The sequence below is a fragment of the Rhipicephalus sanguineus genome, chromosome 8 (assembly GCF_013339695.2).
Source record: "Rhipicephalus sanguineus isolate Rsan-2018 chromosome 8, BIME_Rsan_1.4, whole genome shotgun sequence".
NCBI classification, from domain to species: Eukaryota; Metazoa; Arthropoda; class Arachnida; order Ixodida; family Ixodidae; genus Rhipicephalus; species Rhipicephalus sanguineus.
Genome location: NC_051183.1, coordinates 21,677,694 through 21,699,850, shown reverse-complemented (window position 1 = coordinate 21,699,850; position 22,157 = coordinate 21,677,694). Strand labels below are relative to the sequence as shown.

Here is a 22,157-nt window from a genome sequence, read left to right as displayed (position 1 = left end):
TTGAGTGTGAAATCAACGTGGTGTGTTTGTACTTGCACATCTGAAGGAGTGTTGAAACTCAGACTTCAGCCTCTCCCACAAACACACACGCACACACACACACGCGCGCACAGGTACACGCGCATACACGCACGCACGCGCTGTTTCCGATCATTTTTTTCACTATCATAATAAATGTGACTCACTCTTGTCGTTATGTTGGCATTGATGACAAAATCTTTGCGTGTTCTTTTTTTCTTTTAACGAATTACTCTTCAGTCGCTATGCACTGCGAAGAAAGAGCGTTTATATCTCGGAAATCCCCGGTAAAGCTTAATATTGAAGGATACTTGTACGCTTTTCGCGCCCAACTTCAAGAAGTGCATCACCACTACGGCATTACATCTAACAAAACCGAAGTTCAGTTGCCGTTGAGAGATCTCGTCCGCCAAGCAGGAAGAACGGCATAAACAAATAAAGAGAGATGGAAGAAGTCGCGGTGAAAAGTGCTACGCGAAAAACGCATAACACCTCAGCCCTAAAAGCATCGCGTCGCATTTTCTTCTGAAGTAGTATAGCTCCGGAATCACGGCAGCGGCTGAAGAGGGCGGGTTGTGGCTCGGGTACGACGCGCCGAAAAATGTTGCCATCATCTTCACCGCGTGTAATGACACTCAGAGGACCGGCAACGACGGAGGCACCAGCGAAAAAACAGGAACGGGGGAACACGGAGAAACAAGGCCCCAACAGCGGCGTCAGCTGTTTTCGTTGAGAGCGATCGGTCTTCATTTTGAGCCGCGCTGAAGCCTTGACTTCCTAAGCCTAACGGGACCCCCTCAAAAAAAAGCTGAAGGTCTCGCCTCAAGAGAGAGAGTGAACTGTAACAAAGGCAAGCTCCTTTCATATTGTGCCACGTCGGGCATACCAAAATGTTGCCCGCTCCTTCTCACCTCCGTGACTTCATCTTTATTTCCCTACGCCTCCGCTATACTGTGACGTCACGATACCGCCTACGTCACTCGCGTCACAACATTTTGCCCACGCATACTTGGGGCACCGCACCTTTAGCTTCTCTTTCTGGGGGCGAGAAGTCTTTGTTGCAGAGAGAGGGATAAAGAGAGAGTGTTTCAGTCGCCGACATCAAAGAAAGCAGTGTGCAAGGACGAGAGCGAGGATGAGAAAGAAGGACAGAAAGAAAGAGACAGTCTAGAGAGGACAACAGGTTTCTACCCCCACTCGCGGGGGAGAGCTGACTCCCCCCTGAATAGAGAAAAGGGAGCAAAAGGTGGTTGCAGCCCGCTTCGAGTGAGCGCCGTATCGAGCAAGCTTTCAGTTCTCTCCTTTCTTTTCTTTCTTTCCTTCCCTTGGAAGCAGCGGCCATGTTGCGCCGTTTTTACGCGCCATGCGGAGTGCGCGTTCGTCTCTCATTGGCTAACGGCCCGGGAGCAGCGCATGCGCGCAGCGCCCCGGCGCTCTTACTTTTTTTTTTCTCTCCTCCTCAAAAAGAAAGCCGGCCCGCTGCCGCCGTTCGCGCTGCACCAAGCGGAGCCCCGTTCCCGTGAGGAGTTAGGCTCTGCCGCAGAGCGCCGCCGCTACGCAGGGAACACACACGCGTGTGCTTCCCCTTCCCTTTCCTCTCCACACTCCGACGAGTTTTGATCGAAGGGGCCGGGCGAAGGCAACAGTGCGCTCCGCCGTCCCAGTAGGCACTTTCTCCGCGAAGGCTTCGGTGCTCCAGCCAGTGTCTCTCATCGGAGGGTTTTGACTGCAAGCGGGCGCTACGAAAGCATCGAAAAAGGCAACTCCCAAAGAAATAAGGAAAGCGGGAAGGAAGTCGTGCAGTTGAGGGAGGGAAATATCCCCGGTGAAGAATCAAATAAACAGAAAAGACCGGCGCGTTGCCTCCTCTGGGATCATTCGGAAACTGGGCGTCCGCGGTGACAGGTCGTCGTCATTGTTACGGCGTCTGAGGACTCGGTGAACCTGAGATATTCCCGAAGAACGTCCTGAGAACATCCCAAGAACGCCAGACGAACGTGCCTGAGGACGTCCTGAAGAAGCGGTTCACTTCAGAGTTTCAGTCGTAGGTTGTGTGTGAGCTTTTAAAGAGATTTAAAGAGGCACGACTCACCTCAGAGTCTTTCTAGTAGGGTGCGATCTCTTAGATAGCGGGAACGAGTTTGGTCGAGGCAGGGAGAGGAACACTGTCGACTTCTTGGGCTCGGTGTTTGTTGGCGTCGTCGTCAGCGACGTTGTTGTAAGCGGGCTCGCGGTCTACGTCCCGAGTAAGACGATGCTGATGAGGGCAGCGCAGCACTTCATCTTGTGGGGGGTGGTTCTGGTCGGACTGGCGCAGGGAGCCTACTTGATCAACTTTTCACACGTGCTCAACAGGAACCTGGGAAACGTGAAACGCGAAGGTGAGTTCATGTTTTGAACCAAGTAACTCGCATGCAATTTTTTTTTTCGTACGATTTTCCCGTATCGTAACACTCCCTTGAACGGTGGAAAGCGCCGTTGGAAGCCACTGCCAACACAGCGGTTCACTTGAATATTCGTTCAATTCCACCAGCAGTATATTTCATTTTCGGTAATTCCTACCGACTGGTTCATTAACATTGAATCGTAGCTTTTCGAGTGGAACATCACTTGCGTGAACAAACAGAGTCGCAGATGACGGTGCACCTAGGAATCACTTGATTTTTTTCCCAGATAACCAAAGTTCTCTGAGTACCTCTTGTAAGTACTCACTTGTATCTGGAAGAAGGATGACGTAGGCTATTAGTCATACCTACACAAGTGCAGAGTTTTCGTAGCAAAAGTTTGCGAGAGCTTATATTAAGCACGCAATGGAAAACAAAAGAGAGGCTCCGTGGACTTTTCGTCGTGAGCACGCAAATGCAGTTAATCACAGTGAACCTTGTCATGTCATCATTCATTGTAACATTGCTTAAGAACGCCAGGAAAATCCTGGTTGTGATAACGGTGTTCTCCGGATGCGAAACGTTAATTGCTTCAAACCTACTTGCTCGGTACCTTGATTCAAGTAATTGCTTCTGTTTCACCACTTTGTGAATACGCAAAGAATATCGTTAATTTTTTACCAGCCGTAAGGACTAGATTATGAGCTTTTGCTACATATGATAACTGGAAGCAGTGAATAACAGAGACCGGAGCTAGTTGGCAGGTATTCACTCTAAAAGACAGGGCGTGCAAACACTGACAAAAGAAGGAAGTCAAGACACCACAAACGCCGGCGTTTGTGGTGTCGTGGCTTCCTTCTTGTGTCAGTGTTTGCACGCCCTCTCTTTTAGAATGGAAGCAGTCTCGCTTAAAGCCGCAACCACACCAAGAACTTTTTCCCCAGTGCTGTACGATGCATTGACAAGAATTGTGGTTTTGAGTGCTCTCTATGGTATACAGTTACATTTATTACAAAAAAGTTCATCGAAAAGATCTGCGATATTTAGTCCGAATTATTAAGGAAGCTCTCTTCAAATAGGAAGAAAATTACTGCGTTCTTAAAGCTTTATCTGCGGAAGAAAAAAATTATTGCTCGATGCTGCATTCAGCGCGTACATTGTCGATGAGCGAACTAAGTCACGTTCTTCATCAATTATTGTCAGATCGGATACGTTTACCTATTCTGAGATAAAGCGACACATTTTAAACATCGATGTGCCAGCTTCCAGCATTTTGTAGAGCGGCAAGAAGCTTCGAGATTTGACCGTCACTGTTCAGTGAACAATCTACCCTGCCCTGGATAAGCCTAAGCCTGCGTAATAGCGACTAGAAGCTTCTAGGGCAGAAAACTGAACGGGAAGTGCGATGCAGTGCCCGTATTTGCATAAACATAACGCGTAAGAGTTGAAATGACTGTTTTAGTTTAGGGATAGGCGCTTAGCGTTAACGTTATTCAGCTAGAACGAATGACGTAATAAAAGTAATGGCAAGTCCAGACGCGATGAATCATCTCTGTATCGATCGCGGTTCATGAGTTCCGAAAATAAAAAAAAAATCATCGCGTCTCAGAGTTATGAAAATGCTCTTAATAATTTACGGAAAGATGAGTACCATTGTGTACGAATGCGCAGTTTATTCATTTTTTTGTGCAATCATTTCACGGTGTACATGGGGATTTCTATCTGTTGGCCGGCTTTTTATGAGTCATCGCAGCTGGCACCACAGCGGAATGGGAAGCAGAGACTCGATAAATCATAACGGTACCACGTCGTGATATACAGGAAAATGATTACATTTCGCCATCTTTTTTTTTATTCGCACTTACAAATTTAGGACATATTCTGTCGTAATTTTTACACGTACGATTTTTTTTTGCGGTACAGTTTTCGGTCGTCAATCACCGTCGAGGATAACATTTTATTTAGGCTGTAGAACTGCCGTGTGACTTTATTTTACCCGAAAATTTCTTGATTTCCTCCAACTATACCGATAGTCTTGTGACTTGTTACTAACCAGAGGTGACTTAAGCTGTGGCATGCTCGACTTTCTCAATTTAAACTTGGTCACTGGGGTGATAATGATATTGCGGCTCATTAAATTTTCATCAGATAATTGGGCGTTGTTTGGTGTCTTAAACAACGTCCTAATTATCAGACAATTTCAGGGCGCAGAGTTACTCTATTAGTTGTATGCACTCAACAAAAAAAAAGACCTTTCGAAAACGCAATATATTGCCACGTGGTTCTGGCCGCGAAAAGGACGGCAGTCGGGCTATCAAAGACGTAACACTTTATTGGGCGAACTCGTGCCCGGGAAGCGGAAGGTTAAACTACAAGCAATACACGCTGTACACTGATAGCGGCGAACAGAGCGCCGGCCGTCGATTATCTGCCAAGCGGTAAAGCACGTATGTTTCTATACATGTGCTATCCAAGATTCCAGCGTTATCGCTGGTGGCCGCGTATGCTCTCGGATAAACTACACAAATCGCGACCTGCGCGCAATCTTAACAGAATGATCCCAAATAATCGCGAAGCTCCTCAAAAATTGCGGCGCGGTATGCGCCGAGGGTTGCTTTACCAGTCCTTGCGGGCGAAACCTGAATACATCAGAATAAAACATCTTTTTTTTTCTGGGGTTTGACGTCCTAAAACTACGATATGATTATTAGGGATGTCGTAGTGGAGGGCTCCGGAAATTTCGACCACCTGGGGTTCTTTAACGTGCACCTAAATTGAAGTACACGGGCCTCGAACATTTTCCCCTTCATCGGAAATGCAGCCGCCGCGGCCGGGATTCGACCCTGCATGCGACCATCAAAATAAAAGAAGCGTGAAAATATATACTTAGTGTGATAATGATAGTTATGACTAATGTTTACAAAGCTTCTTATTCTGATCGCTGATCTTCCCGCCACCTAAACTCCTACAACTCTGAACTTGACAGTAATAGGTGCTATATGAATGCTATCGCAAAATAGATTTTGCTCATATTGAAAGCTAAGATAACTAGAATAAATGTACCTATAATGTAGTCGTTTGGCACAATGAACGTTTAATACCACAATCAATATAAGCGTGCAAATTTGATTTACAGTGAAAGCAAAGGTAAACTGAATTGAACAAGAAATTTATATTTTTCGAAAAAAAAAAAAACGTATACACAGGAGCAACATGTCTAGGACACAAGTACCTGCCAGAAAGTGTCGCAAATCGTAAGTCTAAGTCAGCGTAACTTAAGCCTTACAGATATCTTTCGGTAGAAATTTTAAACGTGCCATCGAAGAACATGATATGAAAGAATGACGAAAAACACTTGAAAAATGTTTTACTTAAGGATGAAAGAGCGCGCGGGTATCCACAGATTTCACGAATGGCTTCAAGAACGGCTTAGCCCTAAAATGTCACGCAGAAAAAAACGCAGACGGCCACTCACAAAATGTCAATCTAGAATAAACGAGCGCGTTTTAACGGTGAAATATTCCCGCGCCCTCAAATGCGCTGCTGACGAAGATTAATATATATTAACAGAAAAGCGTCAAATGCGAACTGTGCCAAGGAACACGAAACGCACTGCTGAAAATATCAAGCTGGTCTCAAGAAGTAGCAAAATGAGAGTTTTTTCCTCGATCACAAAGAGCAAATATTATATGAAAGGTATGATGCTTATATTTGGTTTGAAGGAAAGAAGTGTTAATTTTAAGGGCTCATTTTTCTTTGTTTTACACAATATTAATGAGCCCTAACAGACAATAATGCCAAGGAAAGTATAGGGGATGTTATTAGTAGTAAATTGGTTGGTTGGTTAGTTCCTCAGTACTTTGGCGCAACCCACTCCGGAGGATAGGCCATGAAGCTGACGGCCCCTTGAAACTAAATATAATATTAATGAGCCCTAACAGACAATAATGCCAAGGAAAGTATGGGCGATGTTATTAGTTATCTTTTCGTCCATTTTTCTTTCTTCACATTTACCTTACATTTGCTACTAATAACATCCCCTATACTTTCCTTGGCATTATTGTCTGTTAGGGCTCATTATTATTATATTTGGTTTGTTACTTGTAAAAAGTAATTTATTTCTATCTGGCCTAGGAATAAGGTGCCCATTTGCTGCGCTTCTTTTTTACATAGTCTTGGTGACAAACAACTGTCTCAACGAAAAAACGCCAGGCCTGCGGGGATCACGCAGCACAGTAACAGTGAAAGCTGGAAGTGTGGCTGCTGTGAACTCTCTTGGGGCAACTAAAACAAGTACTCTTGCAAGGTACCCACGACGCCACAAATCATCATAGTTTTTGTGAAGTAAGGGGCACCCACTATTCCATTATTTGTCATTCTGCAGAGAAGCGAGATACCCGCTGCAAACCTGCAGGGCATTATGTGCTGTTACCTGAATCTGTAGCTGATGACGATGAAGAATTATGCCTGAGCCCATGTAATGGGTTTAACGATGGAGGCCGAAAATGTTTGAGGCCCATGTACTTAGATTTAGGTGCACGTTCAAGAACCCCATGTGGTCGAAATTTCCGGAGCCCTCCACTACGGCGTCTCTCATAATCATATCGTGGTTTTGGGACGTTAAACCCCAGATATTATAATTGTAACGGGTTTAAAGAATTAAACGACATACTCGTTACGGAATTCACATTGTGTGACGGCTGGTTGTTATTTTACTCTTCTATTTTACTCTTCTTTCACTATTTAACGCGATTCCTTGCCCAGCATGACGCCTGTATAAGGTATTCTTGCGGCGTGACTCTGTGGTGAAATACTCGACTGCCACGCAGAGAGCGTGAGTTCCAGTCCTATCCAACCTTGAATATTTTAAAATGCGAAGCATTTCATAGCGAACCTTTGGCTATCTATCTATCTATCTATCTATCTATCTATCTATCTATCTATCTATCTATCTATCTATCTATCTATCTATCTATCTATCTATCTATCTATCTATCTATCTATCTATCTATCTATCTATCTATCTATCTATCTATCTATCTATCTATCTATCTATCTAGCCGCCTACGTCTGGGTTCTCTCTGATCGCCTCTATACTTGGTGAAGACGAAAATTGGCATGGGAGGGTAAGGGGATTTGACGAAGATGACTGTCGGGTCATGACATGAATAACGTGAAGGTCCTGTCGTGCACGTCGTCAAACCCTTTCCTCAGACACGTGTGGCCCATACCCGTTTACCACGGGCCGCGGTGTACGGGTATGCGCCACAGGTGATTGACAGTTTATGTCTACCCAGGAACAGCGAGAACAGACATTGGTAACTTAAATGCGAGAGCGTTAAGAAAAAAGCGACATCGGCAGCGTTGACCCGACGAATGGAAAGAACGAAAATTAGGATCGCAGCAGGAATCGAACCCAAGCATTCTGCGTGGCAATCAGGTATTCTAGCACAGAACCATGCCAGGTTTAAAACTGGTTTGGAAAAACAGCCTATGCTGGCGTAATGTCGGTGCAACGTCAGTTGTGTTTATGGTGCTGGCTATCTAATTTTGGAACAAAGCAATAAACACTACATGATACTCCTACGATACAGGCGTCATATCAGATTAACGTCTGTGGTTCCAGTGTTGGCTGCGCTTTTATAGCAGTCTAATAAACATTACATTTGTATTCACACGATTCAGCAAGCTATATTGAAGCATTGCTCGACCCCGGAGGAATACATTAACGAAAGTAACGTAGGTATTCACATCATCGCAAGGTAAAGTACACTTAGTCCGCCAGAACGGCTCAGTATCTTCTTCATTTCTTACGAGGCTGGGCGATGGCCTCATGCTGACCGAGGATGATGCCAGATTGATTGACAGCCGCTTTGTAGACTAGGCTACGTAGGCCACATATGCCCAGGTAGTCTACGGATACGACAAGCGCCATCCACTGATGTTGGTCTACGTAGCACTATCCAGGCCTACCAGCCTCGACGGCCTATACCTCATCAACGCGAAGGGTGACTTCAGGTTCCAACATGTCGCCGGCTTTATCGACATAAGATTTGTTGAAGAAATGACCGAGGCGTCCATGATTTCCAACAGCTGTACTATACCCCATACTTCGCTACACATGGACCCCTCGTCACAACGATCACGACCAGATCCAATAACAAGTCATGACCATCAAGCTGCTGGTACTCACTGACTACGGTGATGCTGACCTCGTTCAAGAACTGTCGAGAACCTCTTCCACACCTGCACACGGGTTCGTAAAACGTGCATGCGTTCTCCATCATTAGGGGCAAGTATAAGCACTACATATCAGCTTACCGCTTCTGGTGTTGGTAATGCCCACGTTGCCGTTGGCAGCGTTACCCAACTGTAAACAACTGGTTATATATATATATATATATATATATTATACATATGTATATATACATATGTATATATATATAACACATATTCGGCTCGTCAACATATATGTGGGTGTATAAAATTTTAAACATCTTTAGCCTCATTTTGTAACGTTTCACCCAGCCAGCAAAAAAATTAAGCCACAGCCACCTTCCAGCTGCATGCTTCGCATGACATCGATTCCCACTGTACGTGGGATCTGCGGAATTTTTTTTCTTGAATATCGTTTTTCTCTGACCTCGCACGATAGCGGTAACGGACAGCGGCGGCTGTGGACAACTATACGCCACCAATATCAGCTGTTGTAATGGTCTCCACAACAGCTTTTGTTCTAAAACAAACAAACTGGCCTCATTGCATGGAGCGGAAGGCAAACAATGGCGCCCAGTACGAGGTCACAATCACATCGAAAGCAGACGTACACGGGACATTTACGCTTGATATTCACTGGAATCATCCCTAGTGGAACAGCGACTATTGAATATGAAACGTTTTTTAACAGCGCAGCTGTTTAAGTTTGGCGAAACTCCGGGATCGTCCGCGAAAAAACTGGGTGGTTATGCGCCACAAAAAGCGGGTATTACGCGAGGCAGCTCCTAGCATAGCACAGTCATGCATAGTAAGGTATAGCAAGTGGTGAAAAGGGCAAGTGAGAGTGAGGAGGGGAGAGGGTAAAGCATAGCATAGCAATGCATAGTATAGTATAGTATAGTATAGTATAGTATAGTATAGTATAGTATAGTATAGTATAGTATAGTATAGTATAGTATAGTATAGTATAGTATAGTACAGTATAGTATAGCAAGGAGTGGAAAAAGGAAGCCAGGCTGAGGAGGAGAAAAGAAGGGGAGAGGGTAAATGTATGTATGTATGTATGTATGTATGTATGTATGTATGTATGTATGTATGTATGTATGTATGTATGTATGTATGTATGTATGTATGTATGTATGTATGTATGTATGTATGTGCTTTACGGCGCAATAAATCAGGCTTACATGAATGCACTGACTAGTCCAATAATGTGCCTTTGTGCAAGACCAGCCCTCCGATCCACTTCATGTGAAAACAAAAAACAGCCTGTAAATCCTGTAACGTCAGTCGTACATGCGCTCGCCGAGAAGCGATAAGCTAATGCAAAATCGACCGACAAAAAGAAAAAAAAATACGTTGCCAAACATGTACATGAAGTGTGGCAGACGCAATCTTCTCATTCCCTTGTTGATCTTCACGGACGATTTGGTATCACCTGGTGTAGCTGCTTATTGAAATTTCTTCCCATCGTACATAGCTGATCATGCTTTTCAATCCCTTCAACTTAAACGCGATCATGCGATAGAAGCAACGCTAGTAAGACAGTGTTACTTGCGTGTTCATTTTAAGTATGCATGCAGCTTAATTTTAAGCGCTGGTCGCTACGCAATGATTCGCAGTTCGAATGAACTCGAACGTTTGCCCTACCAGATAACGTGTGTTGCTGATCAATGTCTGCATACGTCGTGAAGGGACCATTAGGGTTAGGTTAGGAGGCTCTCAGCCAACTCTGTAATGCCAGTGCATTCTCGGCCGTGCTTCATAAATTATTCGATCGAGCCTTTCCGTAATGTTCCCACGATGTCCGGTCAGTCGTGATTCAACTACAAGTTAGGTGCAGCTTATATTTTATTTATATAAGCACATCTTGAAACTTTTCGCCATGTTCTCATAGATTTGTTTTCTATTCGCAGCTGCATCGAAAAGTTGTTTAAGGAGAACGATGTTTCCTTTGTCTGTGTGTTCGTGTGTATGTGTGTGTATGTGTGCGTGCGTGTGTGTGCGAGCGTGTGTATGTGTGTGTGAAAGGATTACGTTAAAGTTTGCGTTGTGGTGGCTGCTCGCAGCATCATATTAATTGTCATCTAAAGGGTTCTTTAAAACGTGTGTCTATTATATCTAACCGAAGGCCTCGGCTTCAACTACTCATAATAATCTGCAGCTGAAGGCGAAACTGGGTAATTACTCGCAGCCTACATTTAATAGGTTGCTTCCAAGTATATGGCCCTACGTTTTAGCCGAGAATGAAGCCGCAGTAAACGCGGGAGAAACTGACTACCACGTCTAACCGAACGTAGAAGAAGTGATAGATGGCGTATCGAATGTGGACGAAACTCGCAATCTGCAGCAGGTGGGATCCTAACCGTAGCATCTTCGGCATCGCGAGTTCCGTGGATTAGCTGACTAACCCGACGGGCCCGCGATCCATCTCGTCCATTTAGCCGAGGCCGTTTTGCTCGTACGTGGGCAAAGTTAATCGTTGGGAGGATTGAGGCGACAGCCTCGGACACCTTATCGAACGCGAAGTGTCACCATCGGAGTCAGCGCGAATTAATGTTTGAAAAGGAATAAACAAAACGAAAGAACTGGCGGCGCTCCTATATAGTGGCTCCTTGCGTCATAAAAGAGGCCCTACACGTTCGCTGAAGCACTATGAAGAAGTGGTTGAGAGTAAGAAGCAATTGACATAAATGAAAAACAAAAAGTAATTGAAAATTTGAGTAACTAACTCAAAGTAACTGATAGCAATTGAGAGTAATTGACAATCAAATCGAAATAGTACATGCGTTAAATTAGTGCATGCATAATGGCTTTCACCGTCAAGTCTTTTTCGTATGGGATGAGTGAGCCTGTGAGTTTTCTTCCAGTTCATTGGAAATATAAGTTTCGTTCAAGGTTATTACAGTGGTGTAAATAAGCGATGTGCTCACAAGCTACACAAATGTAGCTTGTGAGCACTCACGCCAACTGCAGTTGGCGTGAGTTTTACTTAACATACGCGACAATTCCAGCGCTATGTCTACCCCAGATAGAAGACCAGCGCGGCTCCGCGCTGATTCTTCGCAATCTCTCCGTTCGGTCCCGAAACGCGACCGGAGTGCTAATGAAATCGTGTGCACAGAACGATCTGAAGGAGAAGAGAAAAGGAGATTAAGGCGAGGAAGGGAGGCATGGGGAATAGAAGGGTGATGGTTCTCCCTCCATCGGTTGCATATATACAGACGTCGTACGCAGTTTGGGGAAAGTCGCCGAGTTCTCGGGAAGTGTATGCCTCTGGAATTACCTTGGCAGGACAGGGGAAGGCAAAAGGAAGGCACGTTACCACCGCCAGAGGTGTCGCGACTTGCGCGCTGTTCTTCCGTCACCGTATATACAAGCGTGTGACAGGCGTAATTTGTAAGCACGTCCCGGGTGCTTCGCTGCGACTCACAAACACGATGGGTCGCGTTTAGGCAGACACGCCGGGCATGTTAAGAGAGCGCTAGGAGTCTATAGTGAGAGAAAGGGTAAAAGAAAAAGGGCAGTGAGAGCCTAGTGTCTATATGAGGGAAAGGGTGAAAGGAGACAGGGAGAAGCGGGAGTGTGCGAGCGCCTAAAGTCTATAATGAGGGAAAAGGCGGTAGATATAGAAGGAGAGGGTGTACAAGGAGAGGGAAAGGATGAAAGGAAAAGGGAGAGGGAACTGCCCTAGTGCCTAGAGTCTACAGAGAGGGGAAGTGCTAGAGGAGAGAGGGAGAGGGTGAGTGCGTGAGTGCCTTGAGACTATAGTAAGGAAAAGGGCGGGATAGAGAGAGAGGAGGTCTATAGTAATGTAAAGAGTGAAAGGAAAAAGGGAGAGGGGGAGGTAGCGCGCTTCGCGTCACCCAATGAGCCTGCAGGTCGTAAACGAGTCTCGCAGACAATGAAGATTAGTGAGCGAAGCGGCCGCCGGCGCTCGCGGCTGCCAGAAATAAAAAAAAAGAGAAAAAGAAAATGTGCGTAATAAGAACGGCCCGCCTAGGGACAGAGAAACATCGTAAATGTAAGCGCGAGCGCGACTTCGTTTGCTCGTCGTTGTAATGTGTCGAGGCTTCGGGGGAGGTTTCAAATGCGAGCTTGGAGGTAGAAGACGGGGAGACACAGCCGCTTCATTCGCTTCTTTCGCTTATTTTTTTATTTTTTGGTTACGATTGATTAAGCATGTTTCAGTGATACGTCTAACTTCGCTTCTGCGTGATAGAAAGAAAGCATTAACGTAGGCGAGGTTTTTGGAAGTTTGTCGGAGCGATTATCTACAGAACGGTTACTAGTTAAACGAGCTAATGGTTGCTACTGACGACGCAGATTTGTGCGCACTAACTACATAGGGCACGAACACAACCTGAAGGGACAGACTGAAGCGCACGCTGCTAAGACTTAACCGCGGTCTGATAACCGTGTAACGCATGACGTGACATGGTTATGGAACAGTTTGCAGCAGCCCTTTGGTGCACCAAGCTGAAACACGAACGCTGCATTTCATTGAAGCCTAATAACAGAACGCGAGGTCATCCATGAACGAGAATGTTAGTTAGTATTCTTCAGATCACATAGGAACGTCCGAAAATGAAGAACTTGCGTTGAATAGATATAATTCACATTTACACACTCATGGCGTTGTCAGGAGTCGTCAGCGAATACTAAACTAACCTAACCTAACCTAACCTAGCCTAGCCTAGCCTAGCCCTGCCTAACGTAGCCTAACACAGCCTAGCCTAGCCTAGCCTAGACTACCGCGACCTGAGCTAACATATCATAAATATAGCCCAATCTCATCTTACTTAACAACATCAATGCGGTTTGATGAAATCATAGAATAGCGTTTGAGTCTTGTAGCGATGCTTCAGTGAAACGCCATTCCTTGTAGGCTATTGGCTTGCCTTCTTTCGGGGCAAATCATTGGTTCATTGATCCGTGGTCCTTTGAAGCGCTTTGAGTGAAGCCGACCGCGCTCCAGTTTTACGACTTCGCTTGTGAGGAAGGAATCAGAGCGGTTTCTTGTTTCATTTATGAGGCCAGTTGTACGCCTTCTTTGATCCCACGGCGGTCAGAGTTTTTTAAAGAGCTGTCGACTTCGCGGCTAAGAAACCTCGCTTTTTTTTTCGTCTCCTGTATGCGAGGCTGGTGACCTGGGCGCCATAGTGTTTGCGATTCTCGTGGAATTCATTGCTTCACGTGAAAAGCGTTCGCACCACCGTATCGTAAAGCTGAAATAACGTGAGACCCCCATTATTCGAAGTCTTCGACTTTTCACAGAAACGAACCTTTCTTTTAAACGGGAACAGTTCGGGCAAGCACCTTTCAATGTACAGAACTCACGGATTGAAGCGCGATATCATTTTTTTAATATAACAACAGCTACGGGTTGCTGGTGATAACTGCATCATGTCGCTGCAAATCTGGCCATCAGAGTTAATGCTAGCTCTGCTGCAAGTGTTCGAGTGCAAATTACGCCTATATAACACGACCTGCAGACGCTGGAAACGAAAGTACGAGCACTACTATGACCTAAATTTTTGCGTTTCAATCCGTGAGTATGGCACGCTGCTTGTACTCGAAGAAGCACACAATAACCGTTTTCATCTATATATCTATCTATCTATCTATCTATCTATCTATCTATCTATCTATCTATCTATCTATCTATCTATCTATCTATCTATCTATCTATCTATCTATCTATCTATCTATCTATCTATCTATCTATCTATCTATCTATCTATCTATCTATCTATCTATCTATCTATCTATCTATCTATCTATCTATCTATCTATCTATCTGTCTGTCTGTCTGTCTGTCTGTCTGTCTGTCTGTCTGTCTGTCTGTCTGTCTGTCTGTCTGTCTGTCTGTCTGTCTGTCTGTCTGTCTGTCTCTTTGCCCAGTGTAAAATTCATCCACATTCTCTGGGGTGCCTCGTCAAAGGTGTCTAGTTTGACCATGACGTCGTCTTAGCTCAAAAACATTTTTAACAAGGGACGCCATAATGAACATACCAACTGGCCGATCATACACACTGCTAGTTAGATCTCACTACCAACTCCTGAGACAAAGAATAATCTAATCACGTCCGAATGAGCGAAGGTCATATCTAAGGCGCCGAGTCAAGCCACTTATTGTGGTTCCCGCATACGCCAGAGGTGATTAGCCCATTATCTCAGCATCTTACCGTTACTCAGCGTTCAACGCACGACTGGTGACGCCTACTAATTATGATAAATCAATTAGGATAAGTTAGCCCTGGACGGGGCGGGATCGTTACTAATCGCGTCATCAAAGTTGGCCCGCCGAGTTTCGTGGAGATAAAGAATGCAGAGCAGTAGCCGCTGGTGCCGACGGATATCCCGAGGCGTCAACATGCGAGCTGTTTACTGTTTACCCGACTCATCTGACGCAAGCTGCTGAGAGTCGGAGACAACGAGGACTATCCTCGAGATCTGCAAAGAAGATAACACAAAGACAAACGCAAAAAGTGGCAAATGTTTTGCGGGCAAGCTACTGACAGGGCAACGCAACGCACAATGACCTTAGGTCGGCTGGACAATCAGATTAACAGGAAACAAGCACGGTCAGACAGTTGGTGACGTTGTCTGCTTAAATAGCACGAAAAACGGTGTGGGAGACGCTAGTGCTTTAAGCGACGACGTCAGCATACAAGTTGTTCTGCCTATCCACGTAGACGTACGTACGTAGCTGGAGGCAATGGGAAAGCCTTAGGCGTATGGACTTAGAGAGACGTCGACGGATAAAAGGATGTGTAAGACCGTGGTGGCATCAGAGTTAATATGTATAGTGGGCTTAAGTGGGAGAGTCAACCCTGCGAAGCTAAACGTAATTTGATCAAGTCTTTCGACGCACGAGAAGTGAGAAGAAAGGATTTATTTGGATCGGGCAGTGACTTGTGTGTCCAGTCGGCACAGCAGAACTGAATCGAATTTGGTCACGTCAAAGTGCGGACAATGCGTGTGACGTCAATAGATGTGCTTTTGCCTTTCGTAGGACCGTAGGCTGACAGAGTAAGGAATAAGTTGTGGACTAATGGAACGATCGAGCGTCTCAGAAAAAGTCCTTTTGCTAGGCTGTGTCTTTTCGACTACCATATTCAGCCGCCAACTACAGTGTTGCTTGCCATTACGTATAGTTCGCATTCATTCTCCTTAAGTCGTAGTTAAACCGACATGGCCTGTGACGTGCTTTCTACGAAATGCAGAATCCAGTGTGTTCTAAGAAGTTGGCAGATCGTAGTCCCTGTCCAGTGCCCTCAACAGTAGGTGATAGTGAAGAGGTACTCACAATGGGAACGCGGTTGGCTGAAGGAAATGTGTTTACCAGTTTTCCACGGGTGCCGGTAAAAAGCTCAAGAAAATTCGAAATGCGAACGAGCGATCTCGAGAGGGTGCTATGAGAATTCTTATAAAAGAGAAACAGAAGCGAAGTGCATTGCGGTGTTGTCTGCACTCGTAGAGATCAAGATGAAGGGGAAAAAGAGAAAATGAATTTCTTTGCGCCAAGAAGAAGGCGTTTCGGCTGAAGTCTGAACCAGTGTTACCGAAGGTGCTTGTCTGGACCGTGAGATCTCAGACCATTTCGGCTGGCAAAAGCTGAAACAACTCCAGGAACCGGCATCTTTATGACAAAAGAAAGAGAAATACTTCGTTGACAATATCTTTCGTCCCTTTTCGGTGGCGATGTACAACGCTGATGCTTCTAGCGATATTGCCTCTGTTCTCAACCCTTCTGCCCGTCACAACATCTTTCCTCCTTGCCTATATACTGGCGATAAACTGTTGATCATGGAATCTATCTATCTATCTATCTATCTATCTATCTATCTATCTATCTATCTATCTATCTATCTATCTATCTATCTATCTATCTATCTATCTATCTATCTATCTATCTATCTATCTATCTATCTATCTATCTATCTATCTATCTATCTATCTATCTATCTATCTATCTATCTATCTATCTATCTATCTATCTATCTATCTATCTATCTATCTATCTATCTATCTATCTATCTATCTATCTATCTATCTATCTATCTATCTATTAACTTGGCGCTGCAGGCCACGTTTTGAGTACAGGACTTGCCTTCTGGACAGCAACTGTTGGTGCCTTTAACTGCCGCGATTATTTACGTTCTTTCCAGCGTGAAGTACTAATTGATGAACTACTGTCAAGTGTGGAGTCAATTTATCGCATCATCTCGCCGTGCAGTGAAGGCACATTTTTATGCCGACTCGTACATGATATACTGATGAATATTGAAACTTGAAACTGCTAGTGAAAAGAATCGAAGTAAAAGAAAATCGCACTGGAAGCAAGCGCCTCATCGTTAGTCGTGGTAGAATTATTTAGGTAAGGGCCATCGAGCAGCACCGTCTTCACTCTGGGATGAGATCTTTCTAGCCATGGTGAAAACGATGCGCTAGAGGGTAGCGTTACGTTTGCCACTGATAAATGTTTAACGCGAGCACGGCTAACGTAACTAAAGCCTCAGTTGCCACAGCAACGTTTGCTGTCAGGTTAGTTGGTGATGCTTAGTTCATGGGTATAACAGCCCAAACCAAACTACAAACGAACAAGACACAGGACAGTATGCTCTGTACTGTGTCTTCCTGGTTGCTTGCTAGGTTTGTGCTGTTATACCAATCAACTAAACTGCTACTCACTCATACCAGCAATTGACAATGCCCTGCGAAAAAAAAAGAAAATACATTCCCGCCTTTTCAGCGAGGCACGCAATGTGACGTCAGCTATAGTTCTTCGCGCACGTAGAGTAGTACGCATGCGCAAAAAGAAAAGTGGACAGAAAAGGTAATACCGTTCAATACTATTGCACGACCGTTATCAGGGTGACAGAAGGCTAACGGGAACTCCACGCTTTCATTTTTAATGTCCTGGTAACTGGGCGTGTTATACTGCGCAACGAGCTGGCTTTGATGCGCTGTTATTTTTATGGCTTCTATACAGCGCCCATAAACGTGAATTTCGATCGGATGGAGTCAGTCGTTTATTTCTGGCTGCGTGAGTTCAGGAAGGCTTTCCTTGATCAATACTTAACTATAGCACCTGTCTCTACACGAACTGGGATTTGCGGCACATCGGTGACGCAGAAGGCAGCGTCGACGCTGGTGATGACACCTTAGGGCAGTTTGTCGAATTACAAAGCATCCGAAACAACTTACAGCTTAGTACGATTAGACAGTTTTAAGCATTATCCGTAATTTTGTTTACTGCATAGCCTTCGGTGTCAGGCCTGCTCTTTCGTCAAAAATCGGGGGTTGTTGAAAGAACGCTAGAGAAGACTATTGTCTACGAAATAATACACTCAGGATCCCTTAGGCATTCGCTTAAGACGACTCGAAGGCGAAAGCCATAATCATCATCGTTTTTATCGCACTCGATGTACTGATCCTCTACCGCCCTGTTCTGAAAACTTTTTGCACCTAACGCGGTTCTGCACGGCCTCCAGGATAGGAGGCATGGAAGGTTTCTGCACTTCCCCTGGTTTTGCAATGCCTCCGTGATCGGCCCACCTTTGACCAAGCGACAATGTTATGTGATAACGTCATCATGTTATCGCGCCTTATTTGACGTCGTGATGACGTCACAACTTTTGGTGATATATCCGAGTCGAAAATGTCAAGAGAGCGTGGCATCAGAACAGCAGAAATCTCCGTTGTTACAAGACGCATATGTAGTTACTACAGCTTCCTGATGTTGTGACAGAACTTTCTGTTATATGACAGACACTTTCTTTCGTGTTAACAGAAACCAATTCTGTCGCTTGTGTGTTGTTGCAACAGAGCTGGCGTACATAACAAACATTTGTAGAACCGCAGAGAGTTGTGTTGTCACAGCAGTCACGGAACTGTCAACAACAGAGATGTCCCTGAAACAACGGGAAAAACGTGTTGTAGCAGTACAGGAACTTGTTAACATAACATACCCTCGACAGGGCTTAGCGACATATGACAGGGTAACAACACCATGCAATGTCCCAAAATGCAAGACGTTAGAGCTTTCTGTCGTCAAACTCTGTTGTATGTTTCAACATGAATGTGACGTCATGATGATGTCACATGGTGACGTCATCAAGTGATGGTGATTTAATTGCATCACCCGTGTTGACGCCGACACCACGGAACTCCGACCGTCAATTTTCGCGTTTGAGGAGGCATCTAAGTCTCTCCCCTTAAAATAAACGAAATCTGGGTGATTGATCCAGATACAAATTTACAGGCGTCGACGTCCGAGGTGCGTGTAGCGATCACCGAGCAAAATCTGGAGGGGGGGGGGGGGAATCGACCGGCGTTCGCATCGAGCGCTGACCGGTTTATTTGTATCTAGCACGGTTCTTTCTTTTTTTTAACACGAAAGTGTTTTATGCCGGGGTCCACCAAGACTTCAGTGACGTATTTCCGTCACGGAAATGACGTTGAAAAAATTTACACGATCAGATGTCAAAGAAAAAAAGTTCCGCCAACGGGCATCGAACCCACGACCACTCGGTCCGCAGCAACAGATGTCGGGCACGCTATCCACTGCGCCACGGCCACAGACTCTATAAATTTTACAAACGCGCCTTTTATATCTACCACTCTCCCGGTCGGCGGGGTGGTATTGCTCTCTGGGAGCGTTAAAGCAAAGTAATTCGTCATTATTGTGGCCTGCGCGATTAGCACCTGCAACGCTTTACACGTCCGTCCCATTCGCCGCGTTTTCAATAGAAGTTCAATTTTGTCAATGCCTTAACACACCGCGAGGTGGCGATCTTAGACCAAGCGCCGTAAAAGCGTCGGCCTCGCTCATAGCACCTCACTGTACATCACGCTAATGCAAATCAAAAATAGCTCTGCGACGCGCGCCTGTCTCACCCACTGACCTCCATTAAAAAGGCTGGACGGCGCATCCCCGCTCTGCGAGGCGGGTGCTTGTGAAGCCACCGGAAGGTGCCCTTTTTGTCCCGGAAGCCGGCGTCTTCTGTGCGTCTCAGTCGCGCAATTCAAATATTCTCGGGTGGCAGCTGTTGTTGTGATCGTTTTTATTTTTTATTTTTTCAAACTCTGCTATTACGCGTCGCTTTGAACGCCGGCGAACGCTACACGGAAGATGACAGACGCCGTGCCGACATCGTCCGAATATGGCGGTGTGCTGCAACGTACAAAATGCGTAAAATGTAATGCAACTTTGAGGCACTTACGCGTGAAATGTCTTCCCTGACGACTTCTCCGGTCGATTCGTACAGTTTACTGCGCTACAAGCAGGTATTCCTTTAAAAAAAGAAGGGAAAAGCTCTTTTCCGGGACAAAAACGGCGGCTTCCGGTGGCTTCACGCCCGCGTGCTCGATGCGCCATCCAGCTCCTCCTAGTGGAGATCAGTGGTCTCACCTGGCTGTAACCATGGACGGCGCGCCGCCGGCTAATCTCGGAGGCCATGCTGTAACACCGCGTTCACCGCTGTCGCGCTCACCCCGAGAAAAATCGCGGCTGGGCTACCGGGGCGGCAGGACGCGCTTTGCGTTTCCCTCTAGTCCGGCCGTGGTGTTCAATCACATTTTAACACGCCGCGGGATGGCGACCAAGTTCAGCGTCCAATATGCGACGCCCTTCTGATCACACCTCGTTCTCTGATTACGCTTTCAGCGTTAACTACTACAGCTGCCACAAGGGTGTGTTTGATCATTTAACTTGGACGTTAGTCGTCGGAATGGAGATGTACCACCAATCATCAAAGTGGGTGCATCCACATTAAACGGTGCTAAAATAATAATAATATCTGTGGTTTACCGTTCCAAATCCACGATGTGATTATGAGGGACGCCGTAGTGGAGGGCTCCAGAAACTTCGACCACCTGAGGTTCTTTAACGTGCACCTAAAGCTAAGTACACGGTAAACGGTATTATAGCTGCCAGACATTGTGCAAACTCTCTTATATCGTTTCAGTTACTTATGTAAACATTCAGTTACTTCTGTAAGGTCACGCTTTACTTTCGTGTTATTCCGATTCCTATGAAGGAGGGATCAACCATCTTTTTCTTTTCTTTTGTCAGATCCTCTTTCGGGTCAGGACGCAATTTCTCTCGTAGACGATCGGTGCGCACGCTACACACTGTATCGCTAAGGGCCGCTCACGCATACGCCCCCGAGATAATGGAAAGCGAGATACAAAATAATAAGCGTAAAACTACTGCGGCTTATTGCGCTGAGGCAAAGTACGGAGCATTGCGGCCAGACCGCGGCACAGGTGGGGTTCAACAACTGCGCCGAGCTAATTGAGCTGGTGGATCCGAAATAGCGTGCGTGTTGTCGAAAACAGCTGCAGAAAGCTCGAGATCTACTACAGCAAAAAGAAAAGAAAACAATTGTTTTTGTGTGCTGGCAGTAATGCATGTCAAAGCGACGTAATGAGACACTAGCGTTGCAAGTTGGGTGAGTTGGTACAGGATCATCTTCTGACAAACTGCGCTGCAGGACAGGGCACAAATAAAGAAAGAAAGAAGAGACAAACGAGCGCAAAGGAGACGCGAGTACGAACTATAAAAAGGGTAGAGGGCATCGAGGGTGGGAGGGTCAGCAAATGTTTTATGCGAAGCAAACTCGGTTTTCAGGTGCAGTTCTTCGAGGCAGCTCTAAGGTTGCTGCCTTGAAGAAGACAAGACCACTTGTCCGAAAGTTGGCTCTGGCAACACCCCCTGCTCAGGGATTTTTTTGTTATCTCTTGAGGCCTCTATCTTCTCCTGAATATGATATAGCGACATGTGTACTACTGTTCATTGGCTCACTTCATCATGTGCTTCGCACACAACGCCAGGACTTACTGGAAAAGCTCACCGCAAATTTTTCATGTTTTTTTTTTTCTCGAAAGCCTGACGCATAGAAATTCGCGGTATCAAAAATACACAAGCAAGTTTGCTTCGTGTATAATGTCTAACAGCACCCGCCACGGTAGTCTAGTGGTTATGCTACTCGACTGCTGACCTGACGGTCGCGGGATCGAATCCCGGCCGCGGCGGACGTGTTTTCGATGAAGGCGAAAATGCTTGAGGCCCGTGTGCTTAGATTCAGGTGCACGTTAAAGAACCCCAGGTGGCCGAAATTTCCGAAGCCTTCCACTGCGGCATCCCTCATAATCATATCGTGGTTTTGTGACGTTAAACACGAACAATGACTTAAGTCTACCAGTGAACGGTGGAAAGGTCCGTGAATACAGCGGCCGAAGTAGAGTGGTCGGTCAGGCCTGCGGCCTGTTGCACGGAGTATGGAAGACGGCTTAAATGCAGGCCTGTACAGGTCCACAGCAAATGCGTCGCAGTCACGTCGCGGATTGGGGCGTCACAAAATGTACCCGATGTACCATGTGGGTCGCGGTAATGTTGCGCCCAGAGAGTGGTCGCAGATGGGGTAAGCGCAACCCCGACACGAAGCCTCGGCAACGTAACCTCCACTCGGCGGCTTAAAACACCAGGAGGGTCTGACCCACACGGAGGTATAAGAGCTTGTGCGGTAC

General features: G+C 45.8%; 1 protein-coding gene across 1 annotated transcript in view; it reads left to right on the top strand.

Annotated features, from left to right (window-relative positions):
- The first annotated feature begins 1,540 nt into the window (after nt 1–1,540).
- Nucleotides 1,541–22,157, top strand: part of LOC119401537 (IDLSRF-like peptide) — a 153,222-nt gene continuing 132,605 nt past the window's right edge. Inside the window, exon 1 of the mRNA XM_037668428.2 lies at nt 1,541–2,399. Within this exon, the coding sequence (XP_037524356.1) occupies nt 2,273–2,399 (127 nt within the window). The 5' untranslated portion in view covers nt 1,541–2,272. The remainder of the gene's footprint in view (nt 2,400–22,157) is intronic.